The 19208-nt window shown below is 42.0% G+C and overlaps 1 protein-coding gene across 2 annotated transcripts in view; it reads left to right on the forward strand.

The window, feature by feature from the left end:
* med16 (mediator complex subunit 16) overlaps positions 1-19208 on the forward strand; it is a 53874-nt gene that overhangs the window by 22874 nt on the left and 11792 nt on the right. For both annotated transcript variants that reach the window (XR_013578485.1, XM_078555772.1), the window contains exon 11: positions 18107-18240. Coding sequence is in view for 1 of the 2 variants with exons in the window: in XM_078555772.1 (XP_078411898.1) it covers positions 18107-18240 (134 nt within the window). In the remaining variant the exon portion in view is untranslated. The remainder of the gene's footprint in view (positions 1-18106; positions 18241-19208) is intronic.

The following is a 19208-nucleotide window of genomic DNA, read 5'->3' on the forward strand; positions in this document are numbered from 1 at the left end:
CTATAGACTGCTGACATTTTTAAATGTAAGAATATTTGTCAAATTCTGACTTTCATTGTTCTAGCTATTTTTAAAGGGCAAATGCTACCTTTTCTTCCAAATCCAGGTAAGGGCAGAGCTGGGCTCATTGATTAAATTCTGTTTATTCTTCATTGCCGCTGACTATCTTCTATTTTTCCATCATAAGATAGTGTTCAACAGCTTGTAAACAAAGTAGAACAGTATCATTGCAGTCCCAGCATATTACTGCAGGAGTTCATCAGGGTAGTGTCCTCGGCGTAGCTATCTTCACCAGCTTCATCAATGAACTTCCCTCCATTATAAGGTCAGAAGTGGGGATGTTCGCTGCTGATTGTACAATGTTCAGTACAGTTTGCAACTTCTCAGATGCTGAAGCAGTCCATGTACATATGTAGCAAGACTTGGACATTATTCAGGCTTGGTGTGATAAGTGGCAAGTGACATTCATACCACACAGATGCCTCTACAAGTGAGAAAGTACCCTAAGACTGAGCTGGAAAAACACAGTTTGACCCCGCGCACTCTAATGGTCATCTTTATTAATTACTCATTATTTTAAATTGTCAATTTATTGCTTTGACATTGCTTTATTTTTGCTCAGCAAGTTGTTTCCCTTCTTCATATCTCAACATTTTATTGAAATTCATGTTTAATGTTGCGCCAAACCTTATCTTTTCGAAATTTATGCATTGGCCCCTTGAGTGAGAAAAAAATTGAAATGTGGCCCCTCACAATAAAAGGTTGGACAAGCCTGTACTAGAATGTTACTAAGGATGAGGGACTTCAGTTATGTGGAGAGATTGCAGAAGCTGTAATTGTTGCCTCTAGAACAGAGAAGATCAAGAAGATATTTGACAGAGACGTTGAAATTCATGAAAGGTTTAGCTAGAGCCGATAAATTCCAGTGGCAAAAAGGTCCGTAGCTAGAGGACACAAGTTTGAAGTCATTATCAAAATAACTAGCTGTGACAAGAGGAAATATTTTTCTACACAACAGGTTGACTTCATCTGAAATGCACCACCTGAAAGTGTCGTGGAAGCAGATTCGACAGTATCATTCAGAAGAGAATTGGATAAATGCTTGATGAGGGAAAAATAAAAGGGCTATGGGGAAAGAGCAGGGGACTGTGATTAATTTGATAGCACTAGTAAAGAGTCAGTAAAGTCAGGATGGGCTGAATAGTGGTTTCTGTGCAGTAACATTTGTTACGACCCTGTTAGGGACCATTAAAGAAGAAATTGGAACACCCAGCATTTAATCGACAGAACTACGCAACAGGATTTCACATTTTTTGAACAAAAACAAGCTTTGTTGTTTATCAAAAAGCATTAAACAAAGTAAACACTATGAACTAAGCTCATAATTTACATAGTTGTAAACTGAGTTTTACTTTTTATTTGCCCCGAGGAATTTACTATCCCGTTACGATAATCTTGAAGGTTCATTGACTTCTCTAGAGACCAACCCAAAGGTATGCCACAGCCCTCTGGAATTCCGTTTAATTCTCCTCAATGTTCCAGCTCTCCTCCCTGGTAAGATTCCATGGGGGTCCTTCCATTAGCTTTTTGGCTATGTGACCCTCCATTTATCTTTACTGACCTTACGACAGTGGGTGCCTTAGCCTCTTGTTCGAATTGCCTTCCCATGGCTTTCCAAGCTAACTCTACTGACTGCATTCTGCTACAGTGCTTTGTGAGGACCACTGTAGATTTCTTCCACAATTTGTATGCTAGAGCAAATCTTTCAGCTACTTTTCCCTCACAAAATTGTTACGATCTCGGTAGAGACCAGTAACTTTATTTATGAAAAAGAAATCCAAAATTCCAAATATTTACTAATATAATTGAGCAACAAGATTCTGTGGTTTGAAACAAGAATTTTTTTTTGCTACACAATAGTCAAACAAAACAAACATTAAATACTACCTTAGCTAACCACCCATACTCTAAAACCCAGAATGATTATAAGTTGAATATAATTCACAGACAAATTGCAGCTTATTATAAACTACAAATTATACATTAAATGGCAGATGCAACTAAGACAGATCTTACAAATTGGCTTAGCAGTCCATTCAGCATGTAGGTCAACAATCTCAGTCAAAAAGCCCATCAGGACTCTGTCTTCCACACAGTATTTCAGCTGCTCTCCTCAGAGCTACTCTGATCCCTAGCCAACAGCAGTGCACAACCAAAGGGCACAGTCTTCACCAAAAATGGCGCACACATGCAAAACCTCAGCTCAGTCTGGGTGGTGTAGATCGACCAATGTTATCTTCAAGTAACAGAAATAGCTGCAGTGGTGTGTATTTGCTTATTCTCAGCTTCTGAATGCAAACGCATGAATTAGAAGCAGGGGTAGGCCATTCGACCCCTTGGGCCTGCTCCACCATCAGATCATGGCTGATCTGACTGTGGCCTCGACTCCACATTCCACCTACCCCCAGTAACCTTTGATGCCCTTGTTAGTTAAGAATCTAACTACCTCTGCCTTAAAAATATTCACTGACCCTGCCTCCACTGCCCTCTAGGGAAGAAAGTTCCAAAAGTTCACGATCGTCTTCTCATCTCTGTCTTAAATGGGCGACACCTTATTTTTAAACTGTGTTCCCTAAGTCTAGTCTCCCCCACAAGGGAAACATCCTTCCAGCATTCACCCTGTCAAGCCCTCTCAGGATCTTGTATGTTTCAATAAGATCATCTCTGAATCTTCTAAATTCCAATGGTTTCAGGCCCAGCCTGCCCAACCTTTCCTCATAAGATAACACCCCCATCTCAGCTAACTGTCAAATGAACCTTCTGTGACCTGCTTCTAACGCACTTACACCCTTTCTTCAATAAGGAGACCAAAACTGTACACAGTGTGCTACATGTGGTCTCACCAATACCCTACACAACTGTAGCAAAACATCCCCACTTTTATATTCCATTTCCCTTGCAATAAATGACAACATTCCATTCGCCTTTCTCATCATTTGCTGTCCTGCATACTAACTTTTCCTGATTCATGGACCAGGACACCCAGATCCCTCTGTACCTCAGAGTTCTGCAATATCTCTCCATTTAAATAATATGCTGTGTTTCTATTTTTCCTGCCAAAGTGGACAAATTCACATTTTCCCACATTATACTTCATCTGCCAATTTTTTGCGCACTCACTTTACCTATCTATGTCCCTTTGCAGACTCCTTATGCCCTCTTCACAACTTACTTTCCTACCTATCTTTGTTTCAGGAGCAACATTTAGTAACCATACATTTGGTCCCTTCATCCAAGTCATTGATATAAATTGTAAATAGTTGGGGCCCCAGCATTGATTCCTGTGGCATTCCAGTTGTTGCCAACCCAAAAGAAAAGGCCCAGTTATCCCTACACCATGAGCTCTTACTTTGAGTAGTAACCTTTGATGTGGCTCCTTGTGAAATACCTTCTGGAAATCTAAGTACAGCACACATCTAAGTACATATGTTCCCCTTTAGCTACGTTGCTTGTTACTCCCTCAAAGAACTCTAATAAATTAGTCAAATGTGATCTCCCTTTCACAAAACCATGTTGACTCTGCTTGATTGCATTGAGATTTTCTAAGTGTTCCGCTATAACTTCCTTAATAATAGATTCCAGCAATTTCCCCACGAGACAGATGTTAAGCTAACTGGCCTGTAGTTTCCTGCTTTCTGTCTCCCTCCTTTCTTGAATGGAGGAGTCACATTCACCATTTTCCACTCCGATAGGACCTTTCCAGAATCTAGGGAATTTTGGAAAATTAAAATCAATGCACCTACTATCTCAGGTCCATAGGACCTGGGGACTTGTCAGCTTTTAGTTCTAATAATTTTCTCAATAACAGTCACCAAGGAAAGGGTACTGTTTTAAGTTCCTCCCTCCCTTTCACCTCCTGATTCACAATTATTCCTGGGATGTTATTTGTACCCTGTACAGTGAAGAGCAAAATATCTGTTCAGTTCATCGACTGTTTTGTTATTTTCAACTATTAATTCCCCATTCTCACTCCCTAGGGATCAACGCTCACTTTACTTTTCTTTTTAAATACCTGTAGAAACTCCTACTATCTGCACTTATATTTTTATATCTAATTTTCTATCATATTCTAATTTCTCCCTTCTTATTAATCTTTTATTCACTATCTGCTGTTCTTTATATCCTGTCCAATCTTCTGCCCTGCCACTTATCTTTGTGGAATTATTCGCTTTTTCTTTCAATTTGATGCTATCTTTAACTTCTCCCCCAGAGTCTTTGTTTCTCACTGCAATGTATCTTTTCTGAGTATTCTGAAATATCTCTTAAATGTTTGCTACTGCATCTCTACTTTACCCTTTAATCTATTTTTCCAGTTCACTTTAGCCAGTGTCAATATCTTATTAATTACATTGTTAAAGTTTAATGTCAATGACATTGTGAAACAGGTGATGGGTATTGGAACACCTATAAATGGGTATAGCTGGGACCCTGGCATGTGAATAGTGTTGACTGTGAAGTAAGTCAATAAACTCTCCCCAGCAAAGAAAGCTGGTGTGTCTTACTTTTAACTTCACCAACCGGCTTAAAGTTGTTGTGTCTTAGTTTTAACCTCATCAACCGGTGTGGATCCAGTTAACAGCCAGCTTTGTCTTCATGCCTTTATAATTGCCTTATTTAAGTTTAAAACACTAGTCTTACATCTACTTCCCTCTCCCTCAAGCTGAATGTGAAATTCAGTCATATTATGATTAGTGGCCATAAGACATAGGAGCGGAAGTAGGCCATTCAGCCCATCAAGTCTGTTCCACCATTCAATGAGATCATGGCTGATCTGATAATCCTGAACTCCACTTTCTTGCCTTTTCCCCATAACCCTTGATTCCCTTACTGATTAAAAATCTGTCTATCGCCGCCTTGCATATACCTAATGAGCCAGCTTCTACAGCCCTCTGCGGTAAAGAATTCCACACATTAACTACCCTCTGAGAGAAGAAATTCCCCCTTATCTCTGTCTTAAATGGGCGACCCCTTACTCTGAGATTATGCCTTCTGGCCCTAGACTTTCCCACAAGGGGAAACAACCTCTCAGCATCTACCCTGTTAAGGCCCCTAAGAATCTTGCATGTTTCAAAAAGGTCGCTGCTCATTCTTCTGAACTCCAAAGAGTACAGGCCCAAACTACTCAACCTCTCCTCATAAGAAAACCCGTCCATACCTGGAATCAATCTAGTGAACCTTCTTTGGACTGCCTCCAATTCCAGTATATCTTCCCTTAGAGAAGGGGACCAAAACTGTTCACAGTATTCTAGGTGTGGTCTAACTTGTGCCTTGTATAGCTTTAGCAAGACTACCTAGGGGCACCTTCACTATGAGGCCATTAATTAACCCTGTTTCATTGCACGTTACCCAGATCTAGTATAGCCTGTTTTTCTTTGCCTATCTGATTTGTCCAATCTATATGTAGATTACAATCACTCACGATTGATTATTGCTGTACCTTTTTCACAAGCCCCCATTATTTCTTCCTGTATACCATGTCCCACAGGGTAGTTACTGTTAGGGGGCCTATAAACCACTCCCACAAGTGACTTCTTACCTTTACATTTCTCATCTCTACCCAAACTGATTCTGCACCTTGATCTCCAGAACTAAGGTAATCTCTCTCCATTGTACCAATGTCATCCTTAATTAACAGATCTACACCTCCACCTTTTCCTAGCTTCCTGTCCTTCCTAAATGTCATGTACTCTTGAATATTTACGTCTCAGTCTTTATCATCCTACAGCCATGTCTCTGTAACGGCTATCAGATCATACATTTTTTTTTGTGCTGTCAATTTATCTGTTTTGTTACGAATGCTGTGTGTATTCATATATAGAGCCTTTAGTTCTGTCTTTTTACTATTTTTGTAACCTCCAACCTTATCTGCTGGTGCATTCTTAGGTTTGTACACTCTGTCCCTTCCTGCCACACTCTGATTATCATTTCCCTTATTCCCAAATTACTCTCTTGACCAGTCTTCTCTATTTAATTTATCGCATCTTTCCAAACTTGATCCCTTGTCCCTACTATTTAATTTAAAGCCCTCTCTACTGCCGTAGTTATATGGCTCCCCAGAACCCTGGGCCCAGCACAGTTCAGGTGAAGACTGTCCCAACGTACAGCTCCCACTTTCCCCAGTACCAGTGCCCCATGAATCGAAACCCATTTCTCCCACACTAATCTTTGAGCCGCTCATTTACACCTCTAATCTGATTTACCCTATGCCAATTTACTTGTGGCTCAGGTAGTAATGCAGAGATTATTACCTTTTGAGGTTCTGCTTCTTAATTTAGCCCAACTGCTCATACTCCCTCAGAAGAACTTCTTTCCTAGTTCTACCTATGTCATTGGTATCTACATGAACCAATACCACTGGATTCTCTCCCACTGCAAATTCCTCTCCAGCCCAGAACAGATGTCCTGAACCCTGGCACTGGGCAGGCAACACAGCCCCCTGGGCTCATGCTCTCGGCTGCAGAGAACTGTGCCTATCTTCCTGACTATACTGTCCCCAACTACCACTACATTCCATTTAACTCCACCTGCTTTAATGGCTTCCTGTCCTGTGGACAGTTTGCTCATCCACCCTGCAGTCACTGCTTTCATCCATACAGGCTGCAAGAACCTCGAACCTTCTGGAGAATTGCAAAGGCTGAGGCTCCTCCACTTCTACTTTCTGGGTCCCTGTACCTGCCTCACTTGTAGTCACATCCTCCTGTCCCTGACCACTGACCAAATCAGAAGACCCTATCCTAAGGGGTGTGACTGCCTTCTGGTGCAAAGTGTCCAGGTAACTTTCCCCTTCCCTGATGCATTGCAGTGTCTGCAGCTCGGCTTCCAGCTCAATGACTCAGTCAGCTGCAGTTCCTCAAGCTGCAGACGTGTTTGGCCTGGATCACCCTAGCATACTGGAACTCCCACTTTCTACAGCTGCAACACCTTACCTACCTTGCCATCTGACCAAAGCTCCTTAGACAGCACCTTCCAACCCCACAACTGCTACCATCTAGGACAGGGACAGCAGACACGTGGGAACACCATCACCTAGAAGTTCCCCTCCAAGCCACTCACCATCCTGAATTGGAAATGTATTGCTGTTTCTTCACTGTCTCTGGGTCAAAATTCAGGAACTCCCTTCCTAATAGCACTGTGGATGCACCTATACCACATGGACTGCAGCGGTTCAAGAAGGCAGCGCACCACTATCATCATCTCGAGGGCAATTAGGGATGGGCAATAAATGCTGGTCTAGCCTGCGACGCCCACGTCCCATGAATTAATAAAAAATTATGTTAATTAATTTACACTGCTACTCCCAATAACCTTTACTACTGCTAATAAACCTTGCTACAACTAATAAAACCTTATAATTACTAATAAATTACACTAGTTTTGAAGATAAACAAACAAAATATTCACCAACCTATCACTTATCTGTTTTCCTGTGATGTCACACTTCAATTTCTCTCAGAGCGCAGCCACTCCGCTCTGGAACCACAGACTAGATTGGATAGCTCTTCTAGGTGGTGGTAATGACTTGTGGGTTGTCTTTTCACCTGCTTTTCTAGGTGGTGGTTATTGCCTTTGGATCCTCTTTTTGCACGCTCTCAAAATTCCCCCAATCTAGCCATCTGGCCCTGGTCTTCTACTTGCCTGTACTGCACCACTGGACTTATCAACTTCTACTGAGTTTGGATTGATCTGTGTCCTTTTATGTGCTTTCAACCAGTTTCAGTTTCTCTGGAAGTTTTGGGTTTCCAATTTCAGTTTCCGTTTTCATTTCCTTAGAAACTGGGCGGGAGTTTCCTTTGTCTGTTTCCCTTTTCAGTTTCTCTTTTCAGCCATTGGGGTGGGGTTGGGTGCTCCCATGTGAGTCGGGCAGTTGAGGTTGGGTCGGGTGGATCAGTTAGGGTCTGACTCCAATAAAAAAAATACAAGCTCAAATCAGATTCCATCACTAAATACAAACTGAGAGCCTCACCCGCATTCAACGCAGTGAACAATGAAGTTAGTATTGTCTCTGCTTGAAGTGCATGCCTAAATAACTCATCTCCTGCTGCCTCCCTCAGCCTGATGAGATGTAGTCTACACCAAAGCAATGTTACAGCTACCTCTGTCTGCTCCAAAACTGAACTGCTCCCTTCTGTAGCAAACACACACAAACAAAAGAATCTTCCTCCCCCACAGCCCATCTCTATGACAATGTGGCATGCTTTCGGATGTTCTGAAAGAGAAATGTAAACATTATTTACCTTCAGTGCTACTCTTTGATTCAGTAACCCATATGAATAATTTAGATTGCTAATAGAGTTTTGCAACCCTTTCTCCAGACTCCCTGGGTCCACAGTGAAACCCCATGTTTACAAAGCTGCTTTCAGCTTCCTTTCATCTGGAAACTACATACATAATTTGAATCTTTTATTGAAGTAAGGGCAGATCTTCTGGCTCTATTAAACTAAGATAGAAGAACCCAATTTCTAATTATTTTCACAACTCTACAAATGACCTTGTAAGATAAACATAGGGTAAAATTTTTAGCTTGGCGGGCGGGTGTGTGCGCGCCTCCGACCCGACCGAGCGTAAAATAACGCGCGATGACGTCGGGTGAACGTTCCAATGTCATCGCACACTCACATGACATTTTGGTTGGCAGGCGCACGCCGACAATTAAAAGGCCTGTTAAAGCCATTGTATGATCAATTAATGTGAATTTTTCGCTGCCCGTCCAACCTTACAGTTGGCGGGCAGGCGAAAAGGCCAAGTGGCATTTTCGCATTTTAGGAAAGCTCACCCAAAGGCAGAATGAGGTTTCCTAAAGCAAATAAAAATTAAATAAAAATTTTAAAACTTAATTTATAACGTCCCTGCTCATGTGACAGAGTCACATAAGGGGACATGTTTTATTACATTTTCATTTTCTTTATTTATAACACTTCATCTTCCTGAGGCAGCTCTGTGCCCCAGGGAGAATGCAAAGCACACATGTGGGAAGGTCGCACTTGCCCGGCTTGCACTACCCTCTTCCACACAGCGCTGAACACTGCCGCTCGCATTTCACGCTGGATGGGCCTTAATTGGCCCACCAGCGTGAAATTGCCTTCCAGCCCCGATCGCAAGCCGACCGCTGAACCTGCCCAACATGGGTGAAATTCTGCCCATAGGTTACCTTTTAAGTTTCATAGACCCAGACATATTTAACTTGCATTTATGTAAGAGTTATTACTAATTTCTCAAGCAGATTTTTTTTTTTATTCATTCATGAGATGAGATGTGGGCTTCGCTGGCTAGGCCAGCATTTATTGCCCATCACTAATTGCCCTTGTTTAGAGGGCAGTTAAGAGTCAACCACATTGCTCTGGGTCTGGAGTAACACGTAGGCTAGACCAGGTAAGGACAGCAGATTTCCTTCCCTAAAGGACAGTAGTCTGGATGTCCACTTATCTTTTTTTTTAATACTTTAGCCTGCAACCTAAAAGTTATATTCTAAAACATATGAATTGTGTACCAGATTTTTGCAACACAGTCTATAGATCTGAGTGTCTATTCAAAATTATCACTTCAATAGATATTAATTAGACAAAATTATACTTATGATGGGAAATTAAATTTGTAGAAAATTGCTGTTGGGAAAGGTGAGGGTTTTTTTTGCAATTGTTCAGAACTTTTTTCAGTCAGCATGTTGTCATCACAGCAAGGTAAGAGTTACTACAGTAGAGTACCTCAAATCCAGCTATCCAAAAATTAGACATTTCCAAAAACCAGATATTTTTTAAAGCGAGCAAGAATTTTGAGTCCTATTAAATGAATGAAAGAACTTACTGGTTTGTTCATGGATTTTCTGCTTTGGCGCAGTGGCATGCAAAGTAGCTATCTGTTTTGTGAGCTTGACATTTCCTGTTCTCTGAGCGGCTTAGCAACTCTTGACCCTATCTGACTGAGCTCAGCCTGATCCGCCTGACCCGAAACCAATCGCTCAACTTGCAGAAGAGTACCCAAACCCACCCCAATGGCTAAAAAAATGAATAACTCTTAATATCCTAGGATATTAAAGGAAGTAGCTACAGAGATAGTGGATGCACTGGTAGTAATCTTCCAAGAATCCTTAGGCTCTGGAAAAGTCCCAGAGGACTGGAAAACTTCCAAAGTAACACCCTTATTCAAAAAAGGAGGGAGACAAAAAGCGGGTAACTATAGGCCAGTTAGCTTTAATTTTTCTATTGTAAAGGATGTAATAGCAAGGCATTTAGAAATACATAATATAATCAAGCAGAGTCAGCATGGCTTCATGAAGGGTAAATCATGCCTGACAAATTTATTAGAATTCTTTGAGGAGGTAACAAGCAGGATAGATAAAGGGGAACCAGTAGATGTAATATATTTGGATTTCCAAAAAGTGTTTGATAAAGGACCACACGTAAGGCTACTTAATAAGATAAGAGCCCATTGTGTTGGGAGTGGTATATTATGGATAGAGGATTGGCTAACTAATAAAAGACAGAGTTGGGATAAAGGGGACATGTTCAGGATGGCAACCTGTAACTTGTGGGCTGCCACAAGGATCAGTGCTGGGCCACAATTATTTACAATATATATTAATGACTTGGATGGGGGAAGTGAATGAAGGTGCTATCACCAAGTTTACGGATGACACAAAAATAGGTGGGAAGGCAAGTGGTGAGGGTGACAGAGTCTACAGAGGGATATAGACAGGTTAAGTGAGTTGGCAAAAACTTGGCAGATAGAGTATAATGTGGGAAAATGTGAGGTTATGTACTTTGGCAGGAAGAATAGAGGAGCTGAATATTATTTAAATGGAGAAAGACTGCAGAAAGTTGCAGCACAGAGGGATTTGGGGGTCCTTGTTTATGAGTCCCAAAAAGCTAATGTACAAGTTCAGCAGATAATAGGGAAGGCAAATGGAATGTTGGCCTTTATTTCAAAGGGGATGGAGTATAAAAATAGGGAAGTCTTGCTAAAACTATACAAGGCACTACTTAGACCACACCTCGAATACTGTGAACAGATTTGGTCCCTTTATCTAAGGAAAGATATACTGGCATTGGAGGCAGTCCAGAGAAGGTTCGCTAGGTTGATCCCGGGTATGGAGAGATTTTCTTATGAGGAGAGATTGAGTAGGTTGGGTCTGTACTCATTGGAGTTTAGAAGAATGAGAGGTGACCTTATTGAAACATGTAAGATTTTTAGGGGGCTTGACAGGGTAGATGCTGAGAGGTTGTTTTCCCAAGTGGGAGAGTCTAGGACTAGAGGGCATAGTCTCAGAGTAAGGGGTCACCCATTTAAGACTGAGGAATTCCTTCTTTGTGGATAGTGAATCTGTGGAATTCTTTACCACAGAGGGCGGTAGAGCCTCAGTCGTTAAGTATCTTCAAGGCTAAGATAGACAGATTTTTAATCAGTAAGGGAATCAAGGGTTATGGGAAAAAGGCAGGAAAGTGGAGTTGAGGATTATCAGATCAGCCATGATCTCATTGAGTGGCAGAGCAAACTGAATGGGCTGAGTGGCCTACTTCTGCTCTTAAGTCTTATGGTCTGTGCAGGTTAAAAAAAATCAAGTCTTGATACAGGTAGTGATACACTGTGCAGAACAATGAAGTTAAAGTAATCATGTCACAAATAGCCAGCTTATACCCCCAATATGTCAAATCCAACTTTGTGAGCAATAATAGAAAAGACATGTGAAGCTGCTTGATAGGAAACTGTTCTGGAAAGGCTAGGAGCTCAGAAGGTTAGAAAACACTTAGGGAACTTATTATCTTGATTTCAAGTGTCCCCTATTCGTTGAATTAAGGTTCCAATATTTTTTCTATAAACCAGCAAGATCTGAAATCCAGCATGGTCTCAATCCTGAGGTTGCTGGTTTTTACCTATATTTAGCTTGTGCAGGAAAATGCTGGCAAGATGTGATGGGTGGCATGACTTGTTTGTGTTCCATATCTTGATTTGACATAGTTGGTAGTTTAAAACAAACTAAATTTTTACACTTGGCCCAAATCACCCAATCAGGATCAGAGCTCCTATTTCTGACCCTGATCAGACAAAAAATACCCGTTTGCCTTTCCTCTGATTTTGCTGGGCAATATTCTGATGGAGGATCCTGCAGAACTCAGTTAGCACAGGAAACCTCTGAGACATCAGCGAAAAGAATTTGGGCAGAAGCCATGCCCCCTTTTTGTGGCACTAGCAACCTTATTCTGGTAAGTCAAGTTTGTCCCAAAGCTTATTTGAAAAACTAAGGAGAGAAGGTAAGTGAGTGAGGAAAGTGAGTAAGGGGGTAAGGTGGTAGATGGATAGGGTGACAGGTGGGTGCAATGGTAGGGTGGCAACTGGGTACAGTAGTCGGGTGGCAGGTGGGTAGGTGGCAGCTGGATAGGGTGGTGGGTGGGTCAGGGGGTAGTCGTGTTGGGAGGGGTTGTCAGGTGGGGGCTAGTCAGGTCAGGTGGTGGGGGAGATGGGATAGTTGAAGGGAAGAGTCGGAGGTATCAGTTGTATAGTTACCTGGCTAGGATTTTTATGTCTAATGTTTCTGGATAACTATTCGGGTAAGTCAGAACCATCCAAAGTTTCCAACTCTAACTCCAGGTTGAAGGTGTTTTCAGAAGGAGCAGTGGAGTTGCCCATCGGAAATTCAGACTCCCTGGGAAATTTTCAGAGTCGGTGCATTGGGGCTCCCAAGGGGTCCTGTAGCACATCATCTCAGGCACATCCGGTCTCTGATGATCCAGAGACTGGAAGATCTGGGCTCTGGTTTACTTTTCCAAAATTTTTGGAGAATCCCTTAAAAGTTGGGCTATTTACGGAGGTAATGGTATTGTCGCTCGACTAGTAAACCAGAGACCCAGGGTAATGTGCTGGGGACCTGGGTTTGAATCCCTCCATGGCAGATGGTAGAATTTGAATTCAATAAAAATCTGAAATTAAAAGTCTGATGATGACCATCGATTGTTGTAAAAACCCATCTGGTTCACTAATGTCCTTTAAGGAAGGAAATCTGTCGTCCTTACCTGGTCTGGTCCACATGAGACTTCAGACCCACGACAATGTGGTTGACTCTTAAATGTCCCCTGAAATGGCCGAGCAAGCCACTCGGTTGTAACAAACCACTACAATGTTACAAAAAAGGAATGAAACTGGACAAACCACCCAGCATCGACCTAGGCATCAGAAACGACAACGGCAATCGCAGCCCTGTGGACCCTGCAAAAGTCCTCCTTACTAACATCTGGGAGCTAGTGCCAAAATTGGGAGAGCTGTCTCACAAACTAGTCAAGCAAAAGCCTGACATAGTCATCCTCATGGAATCATACCTTACAGATAATGTCCCAGACTCCTCCATCTCCATCCCTGGGTATGTCCTGTCCTGCCGGTAGCACCACTACTGACTGAGCTGGCCGAGCCCTAAAGGACATAGCTGCTAGAGTGTGTCTGCGGCAGGTGATGAGGGAACCAACAAGGAGGAAAAACATACTTGACCTCACCCTCACTAACCTGTCTGCCGCAGATGCATCTGCCCATGACAGTATTGGTGGGTGTGACCACTGCACAGTCATTGTGGAGACAAAGTCCTGCCTTCACGTTGAGGATACCCTCCATCGTGTTGTGTGTTCTGTAACAACATGGCCTGGCATATCCCCCACTTAATCATTACCATCAAGCCAGGGAATCAACCCTGGTTCAATGAAGAGTGCAGGAGGGCATGCCAGGAGCAGCATCAGGCATACCTAAAAATAAGGTGTCAACCTGGTAAAGCTATAACAGCATAAGCAGCAAGTGATAGACAGAACAAGGCAATCCCACAACCAATGGATCAGATCTATGCTCTGCAGTCCTGCCACATCCAGTCGTGAATGGTGGTGGACAATTAAACAACTCACTGGAGGAGGAAGCTCCACAAATATCCCCATCCTCAATGATGGAGGAGCCCAGCACAGCAGTGCAAAGATAAGGCTGAAACATTCGCAACAATCTTCAGTCAGAAGTGCTGAGTGGATGATCCATCTCTGCCTCCTCCAGAGGTCCCTGGCATCACAGTTGCCAGTCTTCAGCCAATTCGATTCACTCCACATGATATCAAGAAATGGCTGAAGGCACTGTATACTGCAAAGGCTATGGGCCCTGACAACATTCCAACAATAATACTGAAGACTTGTGCTCCAGAACTTGCTGCTTTCCTAGCCAAGCTGTTCCAGTACAGCTACAACACTTGCAGTTACCCAGCTATGTGGAGAATTACCCAGGTATGTCCTGTACACAAAAAGCAGGACAAATCCAACCCGGCCAATTACCGCCCCATCAGCCTACACTCAATCATCGGTAAAATAATGGAAGGGGCCATCAACTGTGCTATTAAGCGGCGCTTACTTAGCAATAACCTGCTCACTAATATCCCGTTTGGGTTCCGCCAGGGCCACTCAGCTCCTGACCTCATTACAGCCTTGGTTCAAACATGGACAATAGAGCTGGACTTCTGAGGTGAGGTGAGAGTAACTGCCCTTGACATCAAGGCAGCATTTGACCGAGTGTGGCATTGAGAGCCCTAGCAAAACTGGAGTCAATGGCAATCGGGGAAAACTCTCTGCTGGTTGGAGTCATACCTAGCACAAAGGAAGATGGTTGTGGTTGTTGGAGGTCAGTCATCTCAGCTCCAAGACGTCGCTGCAGGAGTTTTCAGGGTAGTGTCCTAGGCCCAACCATCTTCAGCTGCTTCATCAATGACCTTCCTTCCATCATAAGGTCAGAAGTGGGGATGTTCGCTGATGATTACACAATGTTCAGCACCATTCATGACTCGTCAGATACTGAAGCAGTCCATGTCCAAATGCAGCAAGTCTAGGACAATATTCAGGCTTGGGTTGACAAGTGGCAAGTAATATTTGCGTCACACAAGTGTCAGGCAATGACTATCTCCAACACTTTTCTTGATGTGCAATAGCATTACCATCACTGAATCCCCCATTAGCAACATCCTGGGGGTTACCATTGACCAGAAACTGAACTGGACTAGCCATATAAATACTGTGGCTACAAGAGGCTAGGAATTCTGCGACGAGCCACTCACCTCCTGACTCCCCAAAACCTGTCCACCATCTACAAGGCACAAGTCAGGTGTGTGATGGAATACTTCCCACTTGCCTGGATGAGTGCAGCTCCCACAACACTCAAGAAGCTTGACACCGTCCAGTACAAAGCAGCCCGCTTAATTGGCACCACATTCACAAACATTCACTCCCTCCACTACTGATGCACAGTAGCAGCAGTGTGTATCATCTACAAGATGCACTGCCCGAATTCACCAAGGCTCCTTAGACAGCACCTTCCAAACCCATGACCACTACCACCTAGAAGGACAAGGGCAGTAGATCGATGGGAATACCACCACCTAGAGATTCCCCTCCAAGTAACTCACCATCCTGACTTGGAAATATATTGCCGTTCATTCACTGTCGCTGGGTCAAAATCCTGGAACTCCCTTCCTAACAGCACTGTGGGTGTACCTACACCCCGCAGACTGCAGCAGTTCAAGAAGGCAGCACACCACCACCTTCTCAAGGGCAAGTAGGGATGGACAATAAATGCTGGCCTAGCCAGCGAAGCCCACATCCCGTGAATGAATAAAAAAAAATTGATAAGAAAATAAAGGTGAGTCCCAACAAAATCAGTATGCATGAATAGTGTTTAACTATTAATCAGTGCTCTACCTTGTTAAATATTGAATCCTATTAACTCATATCAGGGGTTTTATTTTGTTGCCAAAAGCCAATTGATCTTGTGTTGTACTTCTCTAGCCAATTATGAAAAACAGTAGGGAAGTATCTATACTGGCCTCTGTTTTTGTGACTGGAAGGTATGCTTTTTAACAAGAGCACCGATGTGACATTTATTTAGGCATTCCTCTTAAACCTCAGGTCAGAGGGTGTGGAGCCACATGACAAGTAGCAGAATGGATAGAAAACTGGCTACAAAACAAAACAGAATACGGTTTAAAGGTAGTTACTTGAATTGTCAAATGATGGGAATTAATAATCAACGATTGGTGTTGTGATCACTGTTGGTCATCACTTGCATAAACAATTTGGATTTGAGAATTGGAAATACAGTTTCAAAATTTGCAGAAGACAGCAAATTGGGGCCTAGTTAATATAGAGGAGAACTGTGACAGAATGTATAATGGACTTTAAACAAAAATGTTTAATTGGCTTCAATATAGATAGATATGAGGTAATACATTTGGTAGAAAGAATAAGGAGGGCATATACTCCTTGGAAAATTATGTCTAAATGGGGTAGTGGAACGTTGAAAATGTAAGTAAGGAACTGATGGACATACTAAATGATTACATTGTAGAAGAGCTCACCATGCCAGACATCCCAAGGAAACTAATATTGAATCAGGGCTGGGAAATAACTATATTTACATAAGCAAAATAACAGTAATGAAGAAAGGAATGATATACAGTGACAAATTTCCAGGACCAACTTACTTCCATCCCAAAGTTTGAAAGAAAGTAGGTGAGAACATTGCATGTGTCCTTGCTATAATCTTCCCAACTTGTCCTGGTTTGGGAATTGTTCCTTTAGATTGGAAAATTGTTACATGTCACTCTGTTGTTTAAGAAAAGGCAGAGAGGGAAACTGGGAAATTATAGACAAAATTAGTCCAACATCTATTGTGGAGAACTTGCTTGAATATATAATTAAGGATAGAATAACCGAACACCTTGAACATTTTCAGTTGATCAGAATGCAACATGAAGGATAGGTCATACCTGATGGACTTGATTGAATTTTTTGAAGGGATGATGGAAATAGTGGACATGAGAATATCAATGGTTATTATTTATATGGATTACCAGAAGGCATTTGATCAAGTCTGTCACAAGAGGCTGTTAGCTAGAGCTGAAACTGATGGAATTGGAGGCAAAGTTTTGACCTGAATAGGAAATTGGCTGAGCGGCAAGGAACTGAATGTAGGGATAAATGGGCAGCTAATTGGCAGAAGCCTCAACTATTCATTGTATTTATTAACAACTTAGATGATGGAATAGGAAGCCACATATCTAAATTTGTTGATGAGACAAAGATTGGTAGCATTGTAAGCAATAAAGATGGAAGCATATCGATAAATTGATTGGGCAAAAGTGGAAAATGAATTTTGATGTACTCAAATGTGAAGCCATTCACTTTGGACCTGAAAAGGATAGAACATAACACTTTCTAAATGGAGAAAAGCTAGAAACAGTGGCGGTCCAAAGAGAGTGTAGCGGTCCAGGTCTGTAGATCATTAAAATATCATGAAGAACTACAGAAAATAATCAAAAAGTCTAATGGAAAGCTGGTCTTTATATCTAGAGGACAGATTACAAGGGCTTAGAAGTCATGCTTCAACTATAAAAAGCCCTGGTTATATCACATCTGGAGTACTGTGAGCAGTTCTCAACCTCACACCTTAGGAATGATATATTGGCCTTGGAGAGAGTGGAATATAGCTTTATCAGATAATTTCTGGGCTCCAAAGATTAAATTAGGAGGAGAGATTACACAAACGAGGGTTGTATTCCCTGGAATTTAGAAGGTTGAGGAACAAAGCAACTTACATGATTGGCAGCCCATCTACCACCTCATTGAGCATGTTCAAGACAGAAATCATTAGATTTCTGAATACTAATAATATTAAAGGATATCGGGGTAGCGCAGGAAAGTGGCATTGGGGTAGATGATCAGCCATGATGTAATTGAATGGTGGAGCAGGCTCAACAAGCTGAATGGCCTATTCCTGCTCCTATGTTCCAGCATTCACTTTCTATGATTGGCACACAGTGACAGCAGTTTGTACCATCTACTGGATTCACTGTAGCATCTCACCGAGGCTTCTCTGACAGCATCTTCCAAACCTGCAACCTCAACCGCCTCGATGAGTAAGTGCAGCAGGTATTAAGGAACAGCAGCACCTGCAAGACCCCACCACCTCCTTAAGAGCTATTATAAATGGGCAATAAACGCTGTGAGTGACCAGCTGTTTAAAGGGTCTAACTGATGCTTTCTTTCAGATATTGATAAAGTTATGATAAATCTGAAAACTGAAGAGTTTGTCCTGGATGCATGGGTGTTACAGTCACTGCAACAGCTCATACAATGGGTTGGAGACTTTGTGCTATACCTCCTGGCTAGTTTGCCTAATCAGGTGAGTAAAGCCCTAACTTAGAACTGTGCATTTCAAAATATTTTTGTCAAAAGAGAAAGACCTTGTGCTAAGGAAGAGAAATTTTTATCCAAATTTTTCAGAAGTCATCTCCTTTAAAGACTAAAGGATACATTGTCCAATTAATCACCATCACCAACAATTTTGCTAAATTATTTCAGTTCATTATATAGATCTTTAGCCTCTTAATTTGATTCTTTTTTTTAATTGTTTGAGAGATTTCTGTTCTCAACAGACATTCCCTCAATACAGCACTGCCAGCAATGAGCATTAACCAAATTAAACCGTTCTTGCAATTATAAATCAAGACGGATGAACCAATGATTTATTTTGCTGCTTTGGTAAAAGTTATTCTGTTATGGGTGCAGCATTACTTTTACTCACTTTATATCGACCTTTACTGTATTCCAAATTTTGTACTTATTTTTCTTTTGAAAAAAACCTGCCATTCCTATACTTTGCTTATGGCAGAATCTTTGGCTCAGCAAGCAGGGGCGTAAAATGACGCAGGGTGACGTCGGGCGTGCGTCCCAACGTCACCGCGCGTCATTTAGATTTTCAGTTGGGCGGGCGCACAGCCAAGTCAGCTGCATGCCTGCCAAACTGTCAAAGACCTATTAAGGCCATTTAAAAAGCCATTTAAGCAATTACCTGAGCTGTCCTTGAGGTTGGCGGGCAGGTGAAGAGCCCAGACGGCCTTTACATTTTTCATGGAACCTCATCCATGGATGGGATGAGATTTCATGAATTATTTTAAATTTTCACAAAAATTTTTATTAAAATTAATGCACATGTCCCAGCTCATGTGACAGTTTCACATGAGGAGACATGTCATGAAAATTTTTTCACCACTTTATTAAACTGTTTAACCTTAAAATTTATCTCCCTGGACACCTCTGTGCATCAGGGAGATTTCTGTGCCCTTTCACGCATATGCGCGAAAGAGTGCA

This window comes from Cetorhinus maximus, chromosome 13, assembly GCF_964194155.1.
Source record: "Cetorhinus maximus chromosome 13, sCetMax3.hap1.1, whole genome shotgun sequence".
In the NCBI taxonomy this organism is placed as follows: Eukaryota; Metazoa; Chordata; class Chondrichthyes; order Lamniformes; family Cetorhinidae; genus Cetorhinus; species Cetorhinus maximus.